General features: G+C 32.5%; 1 protein-coding gene across 15 annotated transcripts in view; it reads left to right on the top strand.

The window, feature by feature from the left end:
* Vps13b (vacuolar protein sorting 13 homolog B) overlaps positions 1-25,080 on the top strand; it is a 699,658-nt gene that overhangs the window by 145,814 nt on the left and 528,764 nt on the right. The window contains exon 18 of one of the 15 annotated variants that reach the window (XM_020170173.2): positions 10,665-10,727. The exons of the other annotated variants lie outside the window; for them this stretch is intronic. Within the exon in view, the coding sequence (XP_020025762.2) occupies positions 10,665-10,714 (50 nt within the window). The 3' untranslated portion in view covers positions 10,715-10,727. The remainder of the gene's footprint in view (positions 1-10,664; positions 10,728-25,080) is intronic. 15 annotated transcript variants of the gene reach the window in all.

A 25,080-nucleotide genomic window follows, 5' to 3' on the forward strand; every position in this document is an offset into this window, starting at 1 on the left:
AGTTTTAGAAAAAAAGACACTGTAAGGAAAACTGACAAAGACCATGTGTTGCCCATGAAGTAAAATATTTACTATCTGGTTCTTTGTAGAAAATGTTTGCTGATTTCTGGTCTGTGTAATCCCCAGTGCTCCTCCCCCACATCATTACTCTGGAAATGACCAAAAGGAGATTAACCCTTTGTAAGGGGAGATAAGTTTAGCAATTATACTATGTTATTGAGTGATATGGGTGAAGAGAACATGGGGGAGATAAGAGTCAGAAATCTTTTTGAGATCTTGTATCAGGAGGCCATTTCAGTGCTTCACACTCAAATTTCAGTGAGTTCTAGATATGGAACTCAGCAGTTGTTGAGCTGTTTTATGTTCTCTATGATAAAAGGTGCATAACTGACATCTAGTAAGTGGCTTTAGCAGTTGAAAATAAGTAATTTTGTAACCGTTAATTTTGATGGCTACAATGGTGTGCCAACAATTATCTAATAAAGAATGGAGGGTGGTTGGGGTATAGTTTGCCAAGAGTAGTTGGACAAGGATGGGTGGCATTATCCTGTTCAAGTGTGACCTTTCTGACCACAATATAAACTGGTTTGGGTTTGGTAGTCACATGTCTACCAACGGTATCAACCTCTACATCAGTATCATAGTTCTTTATTTTTTGCCCAATTTATGATGGTGCGTGTGTTGGTATGTTTGATACAGTGCTGTATCCAGACAGCAGCGCTGTCAAGTCTGGGTGGTGTAGGCTTGGACATCAGGTTGATTCTAGTTGGTTTCATCAGAGAATTGTTCCCTCCTGTGATATCAGGGTAGGCAACAGATTATTTGCTAATATGTACATTTTTTCTACAGTTATGGTCATTAACCTTTAGTGTTTAAATTTGCTGCTTTATAGTTTTCCAGATGGTAGGAAAAAACAGCTTGGCCATTGGCAATAACTCAAGGACCATTTATAACAAGATTCAGAGTTATGAGTGGCCTTGAACATTGCACACTACATTTTGCCCACTGAATAGTGGAAGCTGAGGTTGAGCAGCTGTAGTAGTACAGAGGACACCACTGGATTTCAGTTTAGGCAGACCATTGGTGAATCAGACTCTGGCATTTTCGGAACCATCTCTATATCACAAGCCCCATGAAGCCTGCTACTTCATTTCAAGTCATGGTGTGGGGGTGTGTCTTGATTTGTTTTGTGTTGCTGTAACAATATTACACACTGGATAATTTATAATAAACAGAAATTTACTGCCTTATGGTTCTGGAGGCATATAAAGATTTGGTGAGATCCATTGTCTACTTATGTACTGCTCTTCACTCTGAATAATATTTATGTGTTTCAAACATTCAGACTCCTCAGATGATCAGGATTTGTCCTCACTGGGACAATTTAGAACAAGTTACAGGATATAAATGTAGTTATCAGTGAGACATTTTTATTAATGAAACATTGATATAGGTAGTTTATGAGTACTTTGAAGGACATTTTTGAGTGTGCGTGTGTGTTTGCTAATTTCCTGCAGCATAGTCAGGTCTTCATGGTTTAAATTCTAGCCCCATGCCACTGTTTTTTTTTTACTGTTTGTGGAATCATAGGCCTGTTGCTTAGACTCTCCTAATTTATAATTTCTTCATTAGAAAATATGGATGATGGTTAATTTTTCACAATTTGATTTTGATAAATTGTACTCATCAACTGTGCCTGACTTGGTAATTGGTGGATATGGGTTATTAATTATATTCACTTAATCAAATCTCTCTTGGATTATTTCATGATTTTATGAAAGGCAACAGAGTTTTCTTATTCTACAAAGAATGATTAAAACTAGAAAAATTTAGTTGATGTAAGGAAGAACTAGTGATATTTAAATGATGAGAATGAAACCTGATGACATTTATTGAGCTACCCCTTTTTTTACAGAAAGTGTTGTGTATATCTTATAATACCCAGCAATATATTTATCATCACACAGTCATCTAGTTTTTTAAGTGTTTTCACTTAAAAATGGACTGGTTTGGTATTTTGTTTCTACAGTTTTTAAAATTTGAACAATTTCTAATGTCTTCTACAAACAAAGGCCTTATAGTTATTAAATATTCATTTGTGGTGTATACATCACTATACAGTATTATAGGTAATTTTTAGTAGTATGTGGGAAACTTAATTTTCAAAATTGTTTATCTTACTATGTATTATAAAAATATATTCCACATGTTGTATCTGTAATTTCAGATATTGCTTAAGCTAGCAGTAGAATAAAAGTTTTATCAGAAAATAAATTTTTTGAGAAGTAAAAATTATGGATAATTTTACAGAAAAAATGTTAAAATGGTATTAATTATTGCATATGTGCCAGGTAGTTGTCTAAATGCTTGATTTCTCTATAGAGTCATTTAGTTCTCACCTCAGTTTAGAGATGAAGATAAAAATAAGACACTAAAGCACAGAGAGATGACAGGCTTTCCTGTAGTTATGAATTAGTAAGTGGCAGAGCTGGAATATTAGTCAGTGTGCTCTGACAGTGCCCGACCTCTTAGCCACTGTGCAATCCTGCTGCTGCTTTACTTTATTTAGTGATCCATGGAAAGGGTAATAATAATAATAATAATAATAATGAAAGTTGGTACAGAGATACACAAAGTTTGTAAAAAGTACTCTAGATAGTAAAATATGTCTAATTTATAGTGAGCATATTTCCATTGTACATGTGGAATTGAGTAGAGATGCATTAAATCTATCAAGATTATTTTAAGTATTAAATGAAGCCTGTCATTTTATTAAATCCTTTTTATATTGAAGTAATACTTTATTTTTTTTAAATCATAGTGTGGTGAGGTATACTGAGTTTTTCACCACTTCTATACCTGCTTCTGTGAAAAGGAAATATTCATACTTTATAAGTAGTGAAAGTTAGTTTTTTTTTTTTTTTTTTTTTTAAGGTCATTCACAACTGTGCTACAAACTGCTATTTTAGTTTTAGGGTTTAACTTCCTAACAAAAGTCATGTGACATCAGTGAGGTGCAATGAGAGCTCTCTCAGGAATACTCTTAATAGAAAGGAAGACTTTGGGTTTGTGAGGTTGTGTGGGCTTCAATGTGATTTTTATTTGATATATGAACTGTGACATAACTATTGCATGACTGAGATGTACTTGTAAATGCTATACTATGCAGATGGGCTTTTTTTTTTTCTGAAACAAAGCCAAAAATAAAATCTTGAATGTGTTCATTTACTGGGAAAAAATACTTCATAGAAACATATGGAAACATTTCTAAGCTTTTTTTTTTTTTACATTTAATGTGCCTTTTACTTTCTAAGCATTTTTATGTTGCTCAAGTTAATATGTCATTTACCTCATATTTTCCAAGTTTAGTGAGACATGGGAAGTCTCATAGTACTGAGATGTTTGGAAACAACCAGATCACTTTTAGGAATGCACATTTTAGAATTAGATGAAGTTGTATTAAAAATTAGGATTGAATCACTGGCATTTTTATTGTTATTAATCGTAAGGGTATCCATCATTAGTGAATGATGGATAAAATTTTAACGTGGTAAAATTTGATGAGTTCATGGCTAGGGAAGTTACTTTCTTTTTGTTCATTTTTAAATTATAAAAGCAAAGGACATTAGAGAAAATTATCAAAAGGAAAAAAAAAACATGATTTTTAAATTTTCCTTGTTTCCTTCTATCCCATGCCTTTATATGTAAATTTTTACATGGTTTTTATTTAGTGTGAATATGCCATTTCATGTTATACTTTTCGTAACATTTTGTTTTAAAATTCTTTTTTTGGCCGTCATATACCGCTTCCATTGTCTTTCTCATTATGAACAACATACAAAGAAAATTTTGTCAGATTCTGTCCCCCTCCAGTTCTCATTGTATCTCCCTATTCCCTGTCATAAAGAATTGATTTAGAATGATAAACATATTACTGCTTCACTTAGCTTTACTGCTGTATATTTTGTAGTTTTATTTTCTCTTGACTTTATATGTGACACATGCAGAACTCTCTTCTTGATTTGTGGTCTCTTCTCCTTTGTATTTTTTCCTTGACCTTAAGAGGTAGCACTTTGTCTTTTGGTGTTTTTTTGGGCAGCATTGGGATTTGAACTCAAGGCCTCGTGCTTGCTTGGCAGGTACTTTTACTGCTTGAGCCCCTTTGCTAGCCCTTTTTTGTGATGCGTTTTTTCAAGATAGGGCCTAGGGAACTGTTTGCCCTGGCTGGCTCTGAATCTCAGTCCTCTTGATTTCTGCTTCCTGAGTAGCTAGGATTATAGGCTTGAGCTATTTGTGCCTGACTGAGAGGGATTACTTTGAATAATCTCTTTGTATGTGGCTTAGCTACCACCAATGCTAACAACTGCTTTATTTAATGTTCTAGCCTAAAACTTTTTCTTAAAACTGATAAAAATTCATTTGGATGTGCCAAGTTATCTAAAATGAAATTTACCTCATTCTCTAAATAATAGAAATGATATTACTGTTCATCCATTGTCTTATGTGAAACAACTAGGAATTATCTTTAACTTACCCTTCTATCTTGTCTTCATCATATTCTGTTATTTCTTCTTCCAAAATCTTTCTGGTCTAGGCCTCTATTTCATGTTACTCTCCTTTATTTCCATCTGGGACTATTAATAATATCTTCCCAAATGGCCTCTCAGTTGTTTCTTGTTCTTTATCAATTCATTCTCTCCATTGCAGTGATCTTTCTAAAATGGAATTCTAATTATGTCCTTCAGTGCATTCCCATTGGTCTTCAAGATAAAATTGGAATTTCTTTCCATGTCAGTACATAGTCATTTCATGACTTCCTTTCACATGCATCTCTGGAAACTTCCTTGAGTCCCTTTCTTTAGTGTCCCAATACTCATCTTTTCTCATACCTCCTTGCTGTTGTGTGGCAACTAATTGCATTGTCTGGAACACCTTTCTTACCCTCGTAACTGTTCCCTCCCTCTTTTTTCTTGGTAGTACTGGGGTTTGAACTCAGGGCATTGCATTTGCTAGGCAGGTATTCTGTTGCTTGAGCCATATTCCTTTTGGTTTATGTTATTTTTGACAAAGGGTCTGGTGTTTCTGCCTGGGCCAGCATTGACCACAGTCCTCCTATTTAACACTTCCCACATAACTCAAATGACAGGAGTGGACCACCACGTCCAGCTTATTGATTGAAGTGGGGTCTTGTGAACTTTCTGCTCAGACTGGCCTCCAACTTTGATCCTTTGGATCTTTCCCTCCTGAGTAGGATTATAGGGGCCCAGTGTCTTATAACTATTTCTTCTTCTTGTCTGCTTAAATACTTTTCCTTTAACATATAGCTGGAGCTTCAGATCCTTTAGTCTGATTTAGGTGTCCCTTTATGTTCCCAGAGTACACTATCTAACATAATGTGCAAGTTTGTAAGGTTTGGCATTAAAAAAATTTAATGAAAATATTTAATATTATTTCTATGAGTGTTTTTTTTTTTTTGGGAAATACATTGCCACTTGGATTTTCAGTGGTTTATAGTTGTTTATTAGATAAAACAGTTTTCATTTTCATGCACATTAATACTTTTAAAAGTTATTTTCATGCTAAATTTCTAAGGAGTAGACATATTGGGTCGATTATAGGGATACTTTTTGACTCTTGGGCATTGTCTTTTATGTAATGATTGTTAATATCAGACTTGCCCAAAAAAGTATATGTATAGTGGATTATACAAGCTAAGACAATTGGTACTGATTAAATTTTCTCTATTTAAAAGAAATTTTTTATCCTTATAGAAAACCTGATCCTTGACCCTCGTATTCATTTTTTTTTGCATTTAACAAATGTATATGGCCACTGTTGTATGCTGGTCTCAGTGTGAGGCACTGGTAACACAAATAATAAAGCTCTTTTTTTTTCCTGATTAATTTCAAAAAAAGGTTTTACAAGAACTTTGAATTATCATATCCATAACATGATTCATACACGTTCATTGTACTAATTGGAGCTGCCTTTTAAATGTGAAGAAAAATCAATGTTATCTTCAGCCTATCAATGTCTTAAGTTTAAAAGGTTTTGTTATTTATATTAGAGTAGTTTAATTACTTGAAAACTTGTTCTTTTCCATATCAGTGTTGCATTTTTATTTTTAATTCCTTAGATTAGACGAATATTAGTTAGGATCAGATTTTAATACTGAGTAGTAAAAATGAGGTGTTTTGTTAGAAAATATAATTAGTACATTGCTAAATAAATTTCAGTTTTATTTTTTGGAACAAGTTGAGATATTAGTATTTATAATACTGTTTTTTGGTATTTATTTCTTAAATTCTTATTCTGGCATGTTTCATATTTCAGTATTAAAATATAACTGGATGGTTATACTATTTCTTTGTACATGGTATCTACATAAGAACTCTTTGTACTATTGGCGATACTGTTACACAGTTCCTTACTGCAGTAGGTAAATATATTACCTCAACCCTTAATCAGCCTTCCATTGCCACTGATGACCCAATGCTTAAGTTGTAACACTATGCTGCTGACCCAGACTCAGGGGGCTTATTTTATTTTATTTTTTGATGCATTGCTGTAGGCAATTTTAAGGGTGTGGAACCAAGCCATTTTCTCCCTTGGACTCATTTCCACTTTTATTTCCTATGGGAGGCTTAGCCTTCCTTTTAAATACTTAGATTTAAAAATTGTTCACCTATTCTATGATTACTGGGTGGAGGAGTTACACTACTTACTTCATTTTAACTCACTGAATTAAAAAAAAAAACAGTGTGGCTTAACCTGGTGTAAAATAATTCTCCAAATTAAAAATTTATAACGAATAAAGTGATTTTGTGGTAGATACTTCATTCTTTCTGAGTGTATGTCTTTCATGGATTAGTTTTATTTTATGCTTATGTACTAGGAATGTTTGGCCTGATTTTTGTCCCAGGAGTGTGTAATTGAGACAGGACAGATTGTATGACGTTGAAAAGAAATGTAATGAGTTGTAAAAACCAGTGCTTCATTTTTCCTTGGTAACTAATGTGTTATTTTTTGATGAAGTGTTCTAAAAAGTTGAAAATGAATAAATCTAGTAGCTTTCAGTTTTAGCACTATTAGCTACCTCTTGAAAAAAATTGAATTTTATTCCCCAAGAAGAATAAAGTTACTTCCTTTTCAGAGCATGTGAATGTTTGGGGCTTAAATTAATTGGTCAGAATTATTCATCCTCACAGATAAAATACATATAAATTATGTGTAAAAATAATGTTTTTAAAGTTTAGTTAATTCACTTTTTTTGGGAAGAATGCAAAGATTTGTTAGGGCACAATTAAGAAGCATGGTAGGCTGCTACACAAAGGAGTTTAGCATCTAAACTTCATTTTTATGTTAGTTTTTTTCTTTTCTTCATCAATAGATTTTTAGGGAATCTTATTCATACCAGGTACGTTGTAAGACAATTGAGTTATTAATGTGAAGCAGAAACAGACTTACTGAGCTGTATCTTTGATAGGGAAACTGACATATAAACACATACTTATAATAGTGTGGTAAGTATTGCTAGATGTTCAAAAGGAAGCCACAAGAAAAGAGCAGATGATTGTATTTCAAGGTTTCATAGAAGAATTGACATTTGTGTGTGTGTGTGTGTGTGTGTGTGTGTGTCTGTACGTGTGAGAAAGAGAGAGACAGACAGACTGCTGACATAGTGGGGGATGAGTGTGGTAATAGCTTTTTCATCACAGATACTTGATGCAAAATGAATCTTCTATGTACTGTTAAAATAGCCATTTTTATTTGTAGGTACAAGTGCTGATTTTTGAAATGGAAGCTGTCTGGGTTCTTCAAGAAGCAGACACTGAGATGGAGTTAGATTGCACCCTAATTAGGGAGTAAAACCTGCGAAAAGAAAAGATTAGGAGCAGCATTAGATAAAAGAGTGGTCACCTTGTGCAGCTGGTTTGGAGGAGTCCTGCCTTGGTGATAATGGTTAGGTCCTTCAGTCATCATCACTAAGACTTTGACTGTGGACTTCTACAAGGGAGTATTCCTTTGACTAGAAAATGGAGGCAAACTATAGAACCTGACAGCAGTAGGCTGTCAGTCAAATTCCTTGCAACTGGCTAGTGTATTCTTTATTGAAGGGTGATCTAAGGATCACATTTATATGATCTGTCTGCCATAGAAATGAGGACAGGGATAGACATTTATACATTTGTTCAATCTATGAGTATCTAAATACTGCTGTATATTTCCTATATAGTAGGGGTAGTGCTGGGTGTGGTGATGTGAACAGAACAGATATCTCCTTGTTCTCATGTAGGGCAAAGGTATAGAGGAAGAATGGTCAAGCTAAGAGAAATTTGGGATAAAGGACCTTTTATGATGATCACCTTAACCTAAAGGAGGGACAGAAAGAAGGCCACTTCTCCTGGAGAGTCCTGGAGAGAAAAAAAGAGAGTTTGTGGAGGGAAATGAGGTCAGAGTATTTGGCAGTAGCTGTATTCTAGAACCTTGCAAGTCTCAGTAAGAAGTTTAGATTTTACTTTAATTACAGTGGGTTTTTGGAGGGTTTTAATCAAAGGAATGATGCAGCTTTACTTATGGTTTAGAAAGTTTACTCCTGCTTACCAGTTTCTATGTCTAACAGTCATAATGCCAATATGCCTTGACTTTTGTCTTGGCATAGTATGTAGTTATTCAGGGAATTCTTTATAATCTTTGCAGAACACACATCTGCCAATTCCATTATCAGAGTTCATTTTACCCGTTTCCCATATTTCTGTAGTAACTCATTTGTTAGATTTTCTGCATTTAAGTAAGTATTCATTACTCATTAGAAGGACTGTATTTTAATTTTTAATTGAGTGTATAGAAATTTTGTTTTTGTAATTTTTTTGCCATTATCTGTAAAAACAAGTAAACAGCTGTGCAAGAATTTTATTTAACGCTTTTAAAACTCTTCATGTGAAAGGGTTTGACTAAATTTTTTTAAAGTTTAATCCATCACCAGATCCCTGCAGTTATCTGGTATAGTATAGGGCATAATTTTAAGATCTTAGGTTTCCTGCATATATCAGGGACCTATACAATGCAGCCTTCCAGAACTCTTTTATTTTTTGAGGGGTCAAAAGTTTGCCTTCCTACCTCAGGAAGTTTTAGGACTCTATTGCCACCAAAATTCTGACTTACATAATTGAGACTGATTTTAGTTATCTTGACTTTTATTTAAGACTTGCATTGTTTACTGAAAATTAGGTTCCAGTCATGAGAAGTGTCTTCAGTGTCCAGATTTGAACCTTGGCCCTGTCATTTGTCAATCATGTGATTTAGGCAAGTTTTTCTATTTCTTTAATACTTGCTGTGTAAAGGGGAACTCCTGTAGTTACCCGCTTTATAGACCCATAGCGAGAAGTAAGTGAAATAATATAGAATGTCTGGAGTGCCATGACTATTCTATTAATGAAGATTTTCGCTATTTTTACTGTTACTTTTATTTTTTGAGATGGAGCCTTGTTGTTGCCCAGGCTAAACCTGAACAACTGGTTTGCAGTGATCTTTCTACTTTAGCCTCCTGAATAACTGGGACTGAGGCATGTGCCACTGCTCCTGGCTTTACTGTGAACTTTTAATGTAGTTGTTTCATTAGGGATATGTAGAAGTACAGATTCAGTCTGGATATTCATCTAAAACCAGTTCTTCAGCTTCAGCTTGTACCTAGGCCTTTAGAAGGTTGAATAGCAGAGTAGTCACTTTAGTATCATTTCTGGCATTCTTGAATTTGTTTGTGAAAAATCATTATCATGATACCTGATAGCCTAATATCACTTGTGTAAATGAGGCATGTCACTTGGATTTATTGTTAGATGTCTCAGCATTCACTTTTAATCATAGGTAAGTGAGCATTCTAAATCTAACCAAGAATGAACATTTCCTCATTGGTTTTATGTATTAAAATTCTGTCAGTGAGTTAAAGTAGAAATACTTATTATTACAAGAGTAAAGTACTGCAGTGATATTAGCTACAGAATTTGTTAATTTCACATACAAAAGTAATCATTATTTCAAAGTTCAATGATGAGGTAAAGATTGTCAGCATAAATCTTAACCAAACATTTAGATAATTAATGAAGCCTTTGTAATTTGTTTTGGTAAAAATGTTCTTAAACATTTAAATAAAAATAAGACACCTAATGAAATTAGATTGAGTCTCAATTTTTCATACAATTAAGCATCTGTTTAATGTACTAGCACTAGTAAAACTTTCAAACTGTATTCATTTTACAGTTACTTAATTTCATTTTGCCACAAGTCTCTCAAGATAAGGTCAGATTGGGGAGTTCTTTAAATCTTTTAAGATTAAATTAAATGTAGAAAACAGAATGCTTGTGGAGGCATACCTCAGAATAATTAGCAATAACCAAGAAAACAATCCTTGATTCAAATATAATAATGAAAAAAAATTTTAAAAAAGAAATTGCTAGAGAAAAAATGTGATATCTAGAACATACCATATTTTTCCAGTCCATCTCAAAAACAGTAGACTTCTACAAGCATGCTTACAACCACTCTGTTGTGGGTTGTTAGTTAGTCCATTATTGTTATAGAGGCAGGAAAATTTAATAATTTGCTAGAAGCACCAGGTTCAGCAATCCTAGCCCCAAACCATTTTATTTCCCCATCTACTTCAGTTGGAACTGAGCACCTACTTTGTAGACCAGGGATTATAGAAGTACTGTAGCAGCTGGCAGCAGGTAAGAAATTATATAATATACTGTCATACTAAAAATACCTGTTAAGATATTTAATAAACATTTCTTTTTAATGAAATTCTGTTTTCATATTTATATTCTAGAAATTCATTTTGTGATTATGATAATTTGATTTTTATCACCAAGGTTTACATATAAATACATATCTTAAATATATTAATAATATGAAAGTAGTAAAATCTAAACAGTGTTTTCCTTCTGCATGCATAGTGTAGAAATTAATCTACTCAGATTATGCAGAATCATAAGTTAAGAACGAAGAATTTTTTAAACAGTGTCTTGTATTTTAAGCCTAAAATTTTTCAGAGGCTAGTTTCTGTTTTAATTAATAATTCAGTAGACTGTATATTATACATAGAATATAAAAGATTTCTTACAAGTTTCAACATGTATAATCTGAACTATTACAAATATATTCCTCTTAAATTAGTATATTATATCTCCAGTAAACAAAAGAATCTGAAATACTCTCAATATAATTTATGTACAAGGAAATACTACTGTGCAAAATATTTATTGTGGAATTTGTTTATCCTTTAGATCAGTACATGCAATGTTTATTCTAAATACTTCATAAAGTAAAGTTATTAAAACCACATACATTGAGACTGGGAATACAGTTCAGTGGTAGAGTATGTGCTTGGTATATAGGATGTCCTGGGTTTGATCCCTAGCACTGCCAAGAAAAAAATAAGAAGAGCAAAACATAGGGTGATACAGAAATAAAGTAGTCCGTTTTGCTATAGTACAAAACAATTGCTAACCACTTACTGATTTCATCAATAATAGTTCAAACATTCCTACCTTCTTTGGGGGCAGAGATCAGGAGGATCACATTTTTGCCCTGGGCAAAAAATGTCTGAGAGACCCAATCTCAACCAATAAAAGCTGGGTGTGGTGGTGCACATCTGTCATTCCAGGTACACAGAAAGTGTAAATAGGATGATTGTGTTCCAGACTGGTCTTGGCATAAAGAGATATCCTATCTCAAAAAGAACTGAAGCAATAAGGGCTGGAGGCATGGTTCAGGTGGTAAAGTGCCTGCCTAGCAAACACAAGGTCCTGAGTTTAAACCTCAGTACAACAACAACAACAACAACAAAAATCCCAAGATGAAACACAATAGTGTTTACTATATGTGGAGATCTTAAAGTTTAAAAGCAGTTGTGTGATCTCTAAATAAGTAGTTTAGGACACATTTTCTTTTTCTTTTTTTGTTTGTTTTGTTTTTATTAGCATGTATTAATAACACAAGGGGGTTTCTTCATGATAATTCTATAAATGTGCACAGTGTACTTTGGACAAATTCAACCCCTCTGTTATATTCCTTTGGCTCCTCCCTCTTCTACCCCCTTTTGGAGCAGTGTTTGCTGGATTTCATTGTGCTATCTTCATATATATCTAAATACATATATAGATATGTATGCATATGTATATATGTATAGAACTTTGATCTTCTACACCCCCAAATAAAATGGATGGAACCCCCAGGAAAATGAATCATCATGAAAAAAGTCAATTATTGCATGTTTCATTTATGTGCAAAATCTAGACCTAAAATGATAATAAGAAAAATAATTATGTAAAAGTGAACAGTCTGGAGGGGATCAGCCAAAGGGGGATAGGATACATTTTCATAATGCAAAGACTGGTTTAATTTAAGTAACTGTGGTCTAATATATTGTGCATCCCACATGCACATGGTAAACCACAATGGCATTTACTGCCATTGGCTTCAAAGGACTACTGTTTCTTGTCTACTAACGTTGGCTCAATGTATCATGGAGGCATCATCTAAGGTCTGAGAAATAGTTCTTCTGGATTTTGCTTTAATGAAAGGTCTACAAATGTTCATTTGTTCATAAATTCAGTGGAATTTCTAAAATCTTCGTGATGTTTAAGTATGAAACTAATGGTTTTACCGTGGAACGTCATAACATTTACTGAAGTAGAGAGCAGCAGATAGATTAGAAAGATCTGTTTCTAGCTACAGTTAGTAGTGATTATCATGTCTTATTATGTCCAGCCTATAAAATTGCCTGTATTTTTCTTTTTTACATTTTTCTTAGTATATATTAGTTGTACAAAGGGGTTTTATTATGATATTTCTATATATGTGTAGTGTACTTTGACTAAATTCACCTCTTGTGTTATTCTTTCTTACTCCTCCCCTTGAAAAAATAATTGTTACCGGGTTTCATTACTCTGTTTTTATAACTGTACAAACTACTTTGATCATGTTCACCCCCCTTCTCCCTCTTCTTTGCCCCCACCTATGTACATATCCCCAGTCAGAACCTACATTCTTAACAATGATTTTGGAGGACTAAATTCTACTTTATCCTCATCTTCTGGGCCCCTCAACATTGCAGAATAAGCTGTGTCATAAGCAGTTTGAGTATTATGGTCTGGAAAAGTAAGTATCAACAGTTTTAGTACAAATGTCAGAAATACTCAGTATAAATAATTATCTTTAAAAATGAGCATTTATTATTTTCTTTAGTATTTCTCATTTTACCAATGCTAACAGTACTAATAAATATATCTTAAATATATATTTTTAAGAGTAAATAATTCAAAGGATTTATAATAAGATAGTAGTATATTTCCCTGACTGATCTCTAAGGGAATTGCCTATTTTTAATTTTTGGTTATTTTTTCATAATATGTTACTTCTAAAAGCTTAGAGATTTACTTTGATTTTTACCTTTTAAATTTTTTGTTAAATAAATTTATACATATTTTAATGTTCGTGGATATGCAAAAACTTTTAAAAGTTAATTTCCTTTCACCTTTGCCCACCTTTCTCTGTGTATATACAGACATTAACGTGTATTAGGTTTGTGTTGAATGTGAATTTCATATTATGTGCATATTCTAGAACTTGATTCTTTCACTTCACTTGCTACCATGTTATATTTGTTGCTCTAACATAAAGGTGTGTATATATGAATATATAGTGTATATAAAGTGTACATATATGGATATATGTAACTTATTCCATAGAATAAAGGTGCAATTACTTAGTCCTAATATTGGTAGAACATTTAGGATGTTTCCATCTTTTTGTAGCTACTCCTATTTCATTTATAAAAATTTAATATTTCATGTATCTTTTTATTATAAAAGCAGGTCATAGAATATGTGAATTTCTAGAAAACACATAGAATGTATTAAAAATCCATCAACAAATCTACCAAGAAAACATAGGCAATGTGACAAATCAAGACTTTTCTAATTATTTTTCTTTATCTGCTTCTTTATAATTCATTATGTCATTTGTATTATAAGCTGCTAATGTTCAATTTCATTTCACATGGAAAATTTTATGGAGTAATTTCAAATTCCTAATTTATAGGTATTCTTTCTTTTAGGAGCCTAAAGTTTTAAGTGTAGATTTGTTTTTATTTTTTCTACTTCTTTTGATTAGGGAGAACATCTGAGAACTTAAGATAAAATTTGTAACACATTCTAGAAATTTCAATGTTAAAAGGTAAAGGAAAAATAGTTGTGATGTGTGATTGGGAAAGCTTGAAGCCTACCTATGACTTTTACCTAATTACTTGTGGGATTTTAGTTATGTCATTGACCTCTCAGGACCTGGTGTCCTCTAATATTTCCAATTGTGGATGATAATAACTTAGTATTTTGAGAGTCAGTATTTGCAATTAAAGAAAAAGAAGTGAAGATAATAAATGGTCTGTTGATTCATTGTTTTATTGTTTCTTAGAACAAGAAATAATTTCAAAGTTTTCTAGACCCAATATTAGAAAGGTTCTTTGTGATCCCCTCACAGTCAATCCTGATCTGATCATCACTTCCATAGACATTTTTGTGTTCTGATTTCTGTTCTGATAGTTTAATTTTCCCTTTTGAAGTTCATATGAATGGAATTCTGCAGTGTACTCTCTTTTACTTTTAGTTTCTTTTACCGGATAGTTTATGTGATTTGTCAGTATGACTATTATCTTCATTCATGCTGTTCAGTATTATGCTATTTAATATTAGTCATCCTTTAAAATATATAGGATAGATAGGTTTCAAGTAAAAAGTTGTAAACCAGTACATAAGCCCCACTCCATCTTTCTTTTTAAAGAGCAGAATGTATATTTTCATGTGTGAGTGCTATGATAGACAGTTGTATAAGTAAGTAGGGAAATAGGAGTTCAGTAGTATTTTTTAGAAAAATTGAGGAGAATGCATGTAAGACAATTACCCGTTGTTACCTCTTGGGAAAACATAAGGCATGGGTGGTGACATGGAGAATGAGACTATGATGCCCATTTCTTTATCCACTTTAAAAAAACATGGCCTTATGGAAGAGTTTTCACCTGTAGTTTTGTGTTTTTCAAATAAGAATGACTCTTAACTATCTATAAACAAGATTACTATGCTTGTGGTTTTTTCTATGAATGTGTTTGTAGTCACTGTTTTTGTCTATTATTACTAACCCTGTTTCCCTCATTTACAACTCATTTTCTTTAAGAGTCATTTATAAATTCTGATAATTATTTACTAAGTGTAGTACTTTTAAGCAACTGAAATATATGATCCATTTAGGTAAATGGTAAACTTCAATATTTGTGAGTGACTCTTTTAAACTCCTAAAATAAAGATTGGCTCCTTCTGGTGCTTGAGGCAAACCTCCAATATTTAGATGTTAAAAAATACAGAGTTAGCTTGGGATATAGATTTAATTTCTAAAGAGTCAATAAGCTAATGTGAAAAAAAAGAAATACCCTTGTTATCTCTTAGTTGTCATAGTTTGCAATCAAATCGATGTAAATTAATATCATTAGAAAGTAAAAACAAAATTTAAATACTGAATCATTAACAGATTAATTTTTAGAAAACATTAAAAAAGTAGGTTTATTCTAGAGTAGCCAGCCTGAAAAAATTACCATGAGTTGAGCTTCCTAGTATTTATTCTCTTCCATGTGTCCCTCCCCTTGAATGTGGAATGGGCCTGTGATGTGCTTTTGACCAATAGATTGTGAGGAAAGTGATACTGTTTAACTTCCAAGGCTAAATTTTCAGAAAGCTTGCGGTTTTTGCCTTGATGTTGGAAAAGCCAGTCACCATGTATGAAGTCCAGTGATAGTGCCATGTTATGATAGCTAACCACATTGAGTGGCTAGTATAAGAAAGGAGAGATAGATGCTTATCTGGCCCTTAGCTGTTGTACTCATCCCAGGTAAAGCATCAAACATTATTGGATCTCCAGCATAGCTGAAATTTCACAAGCTTAGCCACCACGATTTAGCTTCATGAGATATCCAGACAAGAACCACCTAGATCAGTTCAGGAAATCCTTAGAACTATAAGAGCTAAAAATAGATTGGTCTTTTAAGCCATGAAATTTTGGAGTAGTTTTACAGTTGTACATAAATGGAACATAGATTGTTAATTAAAATTTAAAAAGTATTGTGGAAATTAAGGAACATGATAGTCTCTTTCTCCTTACCATTTGATACTTTTCTAAATGACAGTACTTTGGGCCAAAGGATGCTGATGTAAATGTTTGAGATAGAATTATAGTTTAAGAGAGTTTCTGAGGTTAAGAATTCAGCCATATCTAACCAGAAACATTTAAGGCTACTAGGAAGCTTTAAAGAGCCAAGAATCACATCTCAGGGATACAACAGTAATATGTTGATCCATGTTGAGTTCAGGTATTTTCTATTTATATTTAGACAAAAGAATAAAATAAGACCTGAGATTATTTTCTTTAAAGGAATTTAAGTATAAACATTTCAATTTTTCCTTCTCATTTGCTTTCTCTCTTTTTTTTTCAACTTTAGATGGTATTTTGGTAGCTCAGTTACAATAAAGTAGTACTTAATAAGGTTAGGCTTAATGAAGGTGAGATTTGTATCAGACTAATATAATTTTTAAATACCTTTGTACATTGCAGATACGAGAAAACATGAATTCCCTGATGTAAGAGACTGCTGTTTCTTGATTACTAACTCTTTGACCTCAAGTTCACTGAAGATTAGTATATTAGGCATAATACATTCAAGCTCATTTTCTAAGTTATCTTTCATGTTTGTCAACTGCCAGGTGAACTGAGCATTTTTGGGGAAATGTGGTTAGTTATAATTAGCTACTGCCTGGAATGTTTTCCAGGTACTTTAAAGAATATTAATAAGATCATATTTAATTTTGTTGAAGGTTTTACATGACTGTGAAGTGACTGTATCTTATGTTTTATATATTTCTCTAGTCACTTTTAGGCTAACATACTTTCATAAGAACTAAGTACTTTAAGAGTACTTATATAATCTAATACAGCATGTACCTCTAAGTAGTTAAATGTTGTCTAATACATAATTTTGGTCTCAACTACCCTGTATTGAGAAGTTCACCATAAGTTTATATAAATAGAAAAGTAGAATTATAAATATCAAACAATACAACATATAATGGTGAATGTTTAAGAATATATGACCATGATTTAGAAATATTATAGCCAAGGAGTGTAATTGCACAAAATTTAAAAGCTAAAAACAAATATGAAAATCTTTTCACATTTTATACTTAATTGATGTGTAAGCTGTATTATTGTTTATCTAAAACTAAAATACAAATTTTACTTTTTTCTAGCCACTCTAACAAAAACTTAGTAAGTACATAGTACTTTAAAAATGACACAATCCTTCAGCCATTTGCTAATACTAACATAATCATAAATTTCCTATTCATGCTTTTTCTAAAAATACTAACCCATATTGTTCTCCCCGGACCTGTTCTAGGGATGACTAATCCAACTGTTGAGGTCTCCCTTTATGTGTTTGATGGAACACTTGGCTTGCTGGACTACAGCTGTGTGTTTATGTGCAGTGCACACCTGCAGGGGCCTGACAAATAGCTGTAGTATGCAGAGGATACAAAATTACCCTGGCAGTGCTGCAAATAAGGAAGTTTCTGTTTTGAAGTCCATATGTGTGTGTGCTTGAGATGCCAGCTGGTATATTTATGTTGCACACACAGATGTAAAACTGCCAACTGATTTTATACCAAATAAAGTCTAATCTTTTTATATATACTTTGTGTCAAAGTTATGAAGTGATATGAATGTTCTCACGACTTAGGTCTTTTAAAAATAAAAGCTGCTATTAAAAATATTAACTCATGACATGATTAGGAAAGAGGTTAGTGACATAGTTGATAGTTTCTGACTATTCTCCTTGTGTATAAGAATGTTGTTATATTGCTGTATCATTAGATAAATAAATAAATTTTTGACTTATTGCAATCATTAACAATATATATTCTCTTTTGGATCTAGAGTCAGTTCTGTGTTGAATCCAGTTTATGAATAGTGAAATGTGAGAGAAAGTTTTATATAGTTATTTAGCTTGAAGTCTTTGGCTTTTCTGTTTTTCCAAGTATACTTAATTTTAGAATTTTGAAATGATAGTACAATTTTGGTAGTTTTACCACTATATTTAAATTTGTTCTGAAGGATTTTTCCAGTGTTTATAGATACCAGGAATAATATTTTGTAAAGCTATGGAAAATTTATAGCCAACATAAAAATAATGGAAATGCCAGTTAATCAAAAGAAACTTAGAAGCATTTTTTGTTTCATTTAACATCTACCCTCTCTAAATGATGAAGTATGTTTTATCTACCTTGTCTATCCTAAATAAGAAGTAAAGATTCAATATGTGGAAAATTGATCTTTAAATTAATATTTCCAAATTAGATCTTTCATATCTGTTACATAACTGCAGGCTTATAGTTATATCTGAAATTTTCCGTTTTGTTTTGTGTTTCATAGTTACATTCCCTAAGACTACCATAACTTAATGACTAGTTTTAATTTTGCAGTATATAGTTTGTTTCTAATATTAATTATGTATATTTAATTGAGTTATTTTAAAAAGTATTAACTTTTTTGAAATATGTATGAATTAAGAATTTGTAGACTTTACACAGTAAGAACTATTTGAATAGTTACATTTTGCTTGATCTATAAATTTTTTGCTATTCATCTTATTTTATCTGTGTTGATTTGTAAATAATTTGCAAGTAGAGGGAATTCCAGTACTTATCTAAAATCATACTAATTTTCATCTTAGAAAAATGTAATGATCGTATAAAAAATTTCAGCCTGTAGTCTTCTATCCAGTTTTGCATTTGAAACATACTGTGTCTCATATATGTAGATCTAAAGATATTAATTCTTCTTTTGATATTGACTTAAATAAAAATTTTGTTGTCTTAGTCATTTTTATCATTGTTCCTTATTTTTATATTTCACTGTTTTTCATGATTGTCTAATTTTTTAGTTATATCATCAGTCTTACAAATATGTTTATAAAGCCATTATTTGAATGCCATTTTAATAGGCATGATTTCTTTCTCTTCAATAGTAAGTATGGTGTATTTTTCATCATAAAATGGATGTATATTTGCTACTACTACTGTCCCAGTTTTACTTGAACTCTTACTTTCATTGAATTTCAGCAGGTGTGGGAAGAGTCTGAGCTTTTACCACTATCTGTTAGCCTTAAAAGTGTTAACTTTGACTTTATCAGGCATGACGACAGTTTGATTTGAAATAAGCTTATATAATGAGACAGACAGACAGAATAGAAACCACATCTCCTAATGTCTGACCTGAGAGATAGAATGTTTCTGACAAAGTGTACAGTTGTCATTTAACAAAAGCACATTAAGAAACCAGTAAATTCTAAAAAAGAGTAGAAAGGCAGTATGGTATGGTTGAATGAACTTGGTCGGGATACAGACAAATCCTAGTGCTTGTCCTCATAGTTGTGACATTAGAGTATTTTCTTGAAGCTTTAGTCAATTTTTCCCACCAGACAAATGGAGTAGTAATTCCATTTTAATATTGATGTGAGTTTTTAAGACAATAGACAAGAAGCTCTTTTAGGATCGGGGTATGGAGCATGTAGTATGTGTTCAGTGAATGTTGACTATTTCTTTTATAGCAGAAGTAGTAACAGTTTGAAAAAGTCATTACATAGGAAGTAAGAGATACTTATAAAGTTAACCCAGAAAAGACAGAAACAAGAAAGCTTAATTGTTGCCTTACGTTATTTCTCAAAGAACATTTTAAAGAAAGGACCAAACCTTAGATTTTTTACAGCTAAAAGACAGAACGTTTTATTACTCATTTGAGAGATTATGTTCCATATATTGCGTGGTTATTTAGTACCAGGGCCAACTGCCTGTAGTAGGGTATCACTTCAAACACTACTGCCGCCACTGCAGGTTGCAAGCATATGATTGAAAGCTTCTAGTTCTCAGCTTATGCCCAGATGTCTTTCAATAACTATAGCTAGTAATTTCTTCAAATTGCTCACTTTATCAGCAGCACATGTCATCAATCCTGAAGTGGTTGCTCAAGTCAAACTGCAGAATCTTTAGCTTACAGACACAGCTGCAAACAGGTGAACAGGCAGAAAGTAATTTGTGCAGCTTGGTGGCTGTCAGACGAAAGACAGACAATCTGTGTTTAAAACAGATTGCAGGCCCTGTATGGGCCAGACAAAAGGGATTTCTCCAACTGCAAATAATTCTAAGGTTAACATATTTTCCTTTCTGCCATTAGGTGATTTGTTAAAATTGGAAACAATGAACATTATAAATCTACACAGAAACTGGAGACAAGATGAAAGAGAAAATCAGATCAGTAAATAGGTTTACATTTGTCTTTCCAAAGAAGTAAAACTGGCATTCATATAAGCTATTTTGTCGCAAATTAAGCCGGGTTATAAAATAATTCTTTGAAATTTACAAGAGTATAAATGTTTTCAAGTTGCATTAAGAGTTACTGGTATTAAAAAACAATGAAACCTGAGCAGTATGATTTTTATGATAAATATTTTGGTTTCAAGGGTTAATTGTTAATTTGGGGATATTGGAATTTGCTTTTGTCAAGTAGTATTTAGTGTTTCCATTGAAACTATATTAATGCAGATTTTAAAAGTAGCAAATGCCAGATATATCGCACTTCATGATACAAGAAAATATGATGGTTATAAAGTAAAATTTCTCAGAAAGAAAAAATGTCCCAGAATGTATGCATTTTAAAAGCTTATCCTTACATTTTTTACATGACCCTGAAAGATACCTTACTCTATCTGTACAGTAGTCACATTTTAGAAGATTGTTTCATAATAGTATTAAGAGTATTAATCATTTTGTCCATAAATCTCAAAATTGGTAAACTATGTTATGAGTATCTAAAGCTACAGAGTATTACTTGTCTGAATTAGGCCATGTATGTGCTTACTCACTGAACAAAATAGTGTGAAGGGCCTTATTTTATTAGCTTCATAAGTACCTCATAGTAGAAGACTACTGAGGTAGATCATATATACACATATATACATGTATGGATAGTTACGATATATGTGCCATGTGCTGAATGAATGAATGTGCATAAAAAGTAAAAAAAAGTAGTCCTATGCTATTACCTCCTAGAACTCATGCTGTGATACAGAGTTGATTCACAACTATAAGTGAATGTGATTGATTTATTCTTTTTTGTTCTCCGGCTCTCTCATGCTTTATTTTTTGTTTCAAAATCAGTGTAGTACTATAGTTATGTTAAGGAGATAATGAATCTTTATGACCATAGTGTTTCAGTGTCAAATCTGATTCAAGTCCTACTTCATTCATATTGTGTGACTTTCACCAAGTTGTGAAGTGTCTCAAATTTTCCATTTTTTAGTGATGAGAGTCCTATTTATCTAACTCACATTTATCGTATTTTTAAAAAATCATACAATATTTTTCCTGGTGCCTTGCACTCATTTAAAGATTCAGTAAGCTTTAGCCATTTTCTGCTGTAATTTAAATATCTGGAAGAAATGGGGTAGTTTTTTTCTTGTTCCTGCCTTCTTCCTCAGCATTTGTTTCTGTGTTTCTGTGACTTCAGCAACTAACAAACTTAAAACTGGTTCTATAATTGAAGAGTTCACTTTAGTGATAACGTTCTTTCCTTATTCAACAGCTTGATCTTAGGAATGAGAATACTTCCAATTTATTTTTTATGTATGAATGTGATTATATTTTTCAAATATCATTGACTTTTAATGTCAGATTATTCAGTAAGTGGCCTCCAGATTTTGACCCATCATGGTTCCTCTTCATCATTAGGCTAAAAATTGATAAGTTCAAGAACATAAGTCTTAACTTTAGGGCTTGCAGGAATCTTGTATGAAAACCTGTTTTCCTTTAGATCAGTAACACTGCTTCGAAGATATGCCAAATGGGTGGGCCCTATACAGACTGTGAAGTCTGAACATGGTGCCTGCATGTCTTAAAAACATCTCTTTGCATCAATCTAATGTGGTCCTGGGATTGAGAACTACTGCTTGAGGACTGAAATTGGCAAAATAACGGCCAGAAGTCAGATGCAGGCCACCACCTGTTTTTACCTGGAGTCCAAATAATTGGGGGTAGGAGGGATAAAGGAGAATGATGGAGAGGGTGAATTCAACTATGATATATTTGATATATTGTAAGAACGTTTGTAAATGCCACAATGTATCCCCACCCAGCACAACAATAAAAAAAAATCATTTTACATAGAATATATAAGCCCAAACACTGTTAGATTGATAGCCTAATTAAAACTTCGCTTATATATTACATCTTGACTAAATTATGAATTAATAAATGCTTTTATGACCACAGAAGCAAGTAATTACCATTATTTGATGATTCATTTAGTTACTATCTATGACTCTTTTGTGCTATAAATTGAATTAGTGTAACAGAGACTGTGCCTTGTAAGTCCTAAAGTATTTACTATTTAGCCCTTTAAAAAGTGTTTGCTGGCCCCCATTTAGATTATGAACTCTGGTTTTCACAGATTTGTACACTCCTAGGTTTTGTGTTAATTACTACTTGAGGTAATTTGTTGGTGGATTAGCTAGATTTTTGCTCATCTTTATTTCCTGCCTAATAGATTGTGAGCTATTTGAAGACAGGCACTATATTTTACAGCTCTTAGAATTTCCTCAGCACCTGATACAGTCATTGTTGTTTGGTTGGGCCTAAGTTAATAATGGCCTTAGGTTATTTAATGAGGGCATCAGCAAGGGGCAGTGTGGGACTTTTGCTCTGCATACTTACAGATTTTTTTTTAAACTCATTTCTCTGTAATATAGTAAAATACATATTATAGTATTTTACAGCATTATCAAGTCATCACTTTATAATTATTGTAAATCTCCCAATTTTTTCCCTACTTCTGCAATTTATTTCCATCTTCACTTAGGCTTTTTATTAGTTGTACTTAATTTTTATATCTATCTGAACTACAAAGCTGCATACCACATTTCCACCATTATTACTCTTTCAAAAAATCCACCTGTTCCTCTCTCAGGGCATTAGGCAATGGCTGAGATATTTGTGTCTAGAAAATATTTCGGGTGCCTGGCAGTTAGGAGGTTGACCCAATTTGAATAAAGGCCTTTAATGGATAAACATTACTTTTAAGTTGTAGGTTGCTCAAGAGAAAAAAAATACAGAAACAAAGCATCTCACATAGCTTCTGTTTTATGCCCCTGGATTGATGTGTTCAGCTAGTTTTCAACTGTAACTGCACAAATTTTAAGGGTTTTGCCTCAACATTTGTATCCCAAATATACTTAGTACACAAACTTGAGAATAAGATCATCATAATGATTTTTTTCATTTGATATACTAAATAAAGTGAATATGTTATTTAGGGCAGGGTTTTAAAAAAAAAAAAATAAAGCACTCAGGCAGGTTGCTGACGGCAGTCCAAATGGCTGATCAGAGAGTCTTTATATGCATCGGTAATGTGTTGTGCAATATAAGCTGAAATATATTCCACTAGGGAGGAAAACGGAATAGGTTACATATGCTGTTCCTAAGTGCAATGAATGTAAAACTCCATTACTCACTTTAGGCAGGTGCTTTTTATATGAGCCTTTAAAGAAATATAAAACTGCTGGTGAAATGATTGGTTTGTGTAGATACCACTTAGCTTCCAGTGCTTTGACCAGATAAAGACGCTAGTAGTATTTTTGCAAACATTTCATTAATGATTAGTGGATTCATTAATATTTTCTTAGTTTAATAATTGTCACTATAATATTGCACAGTATATGAAGTTGCCTTTGTGTGGTTATCAGAAATTATTTTCATGGATACAGGAAGTTTTAATTTTCTTTGTCAATTATAAGGAAACTCCACTTCTCAGATTTCTTTTCAAGGCAATATGTATTTCAAGAGCCATAGTGTTGAAAGACAAAAATATTTCCTTGTGGTTTTAAGCTTTTGTTCCACAGAAATTATAGAGTATTATATAGGGATTATAATTGGATAAATCTTGATGATTCTTTTTAGGATAGCTTTACAGTTGCTTGATGGTTACCATGAAGCATAAAAAGTATATTAGTCCATAAAGATTTGCAGTGGGTCTACCTACATATATAAATTCCTGCATTTTTCTCTGACACTTCAAACCTTTAGAGGAAACAGGCACTTGCTTATTTTATAAACACTGTCTATTATTTCAGAAGTGAATTTTCATATACATGAACTAATAGAATAACAAATGAATATTTTTCAAGTTTGTTTTAGGCTTTAAATATTTGAACATATGGGTTTCCTTTTTAAACCTGCCACTGATTAGTTTCTCTTCCTTCTCTCCTTTGAGTCTCTCTCTCACTCTGTCTCTATCTCTCTTTCTCTATTATTTAAATTCACCCAGCATACCACATTCATTTTTAAAATGTACAATTATGAGTGGTCTTTTATGCATTCACAATGATGTGCATCTGCCAGCTTTCTGTAATCTTTAATTGTTCCTTATTTGTCCTCTCTCCCATTACTTGGTATCTGCTAACCTATTTTCTGTCTCTGATTTCTCTACTGTGACCATACCATATGAAAAGAATCATAATATGTGGCTTTGTTTCCTCTATTTAATTCTCTGGCAATTATGTAAGTTATGTCTATTTTTTTATTATTGTGCCGTATGCCATTGTATGGATATACCACAGGTGCTTTCACCATTTACCTGTGGAAGGACACATGGGATCTTCTCTCCTTTTCCCTAGTTTTTGGCTACTATATGAAAGCTGTTATAAATATGTGTGAATAAGTTTTTGTATGAACATGGGTTTTCATTTTTTCTGTGATTGATGCATTAATTTCTGGGCTGTATGATAGTTATCTATTTCACGTTTAAAGAAACTGTGAAACTGCTTATTGTAGTAACTGCATCATTTCACATTCCTACCAGCAATGTATAACTTGCTGGTTTCTTTACCTATTTACCAGCATTTGATTTTGTTTTTGTATTTTGTTTTAAATG

This window comes from Castor canadensis, chromosome 3 (genome assembly GCF_047511655.1).
Source record: "Castor canadensis chromosome 3, mCasCan1.hap1v2, whole genome shotgun sequence".
NCBI lineage: Eukaryota > Metazoa > Chordata > Mammalia > Rodentia > Castoridae > Castor > Castor canadensis.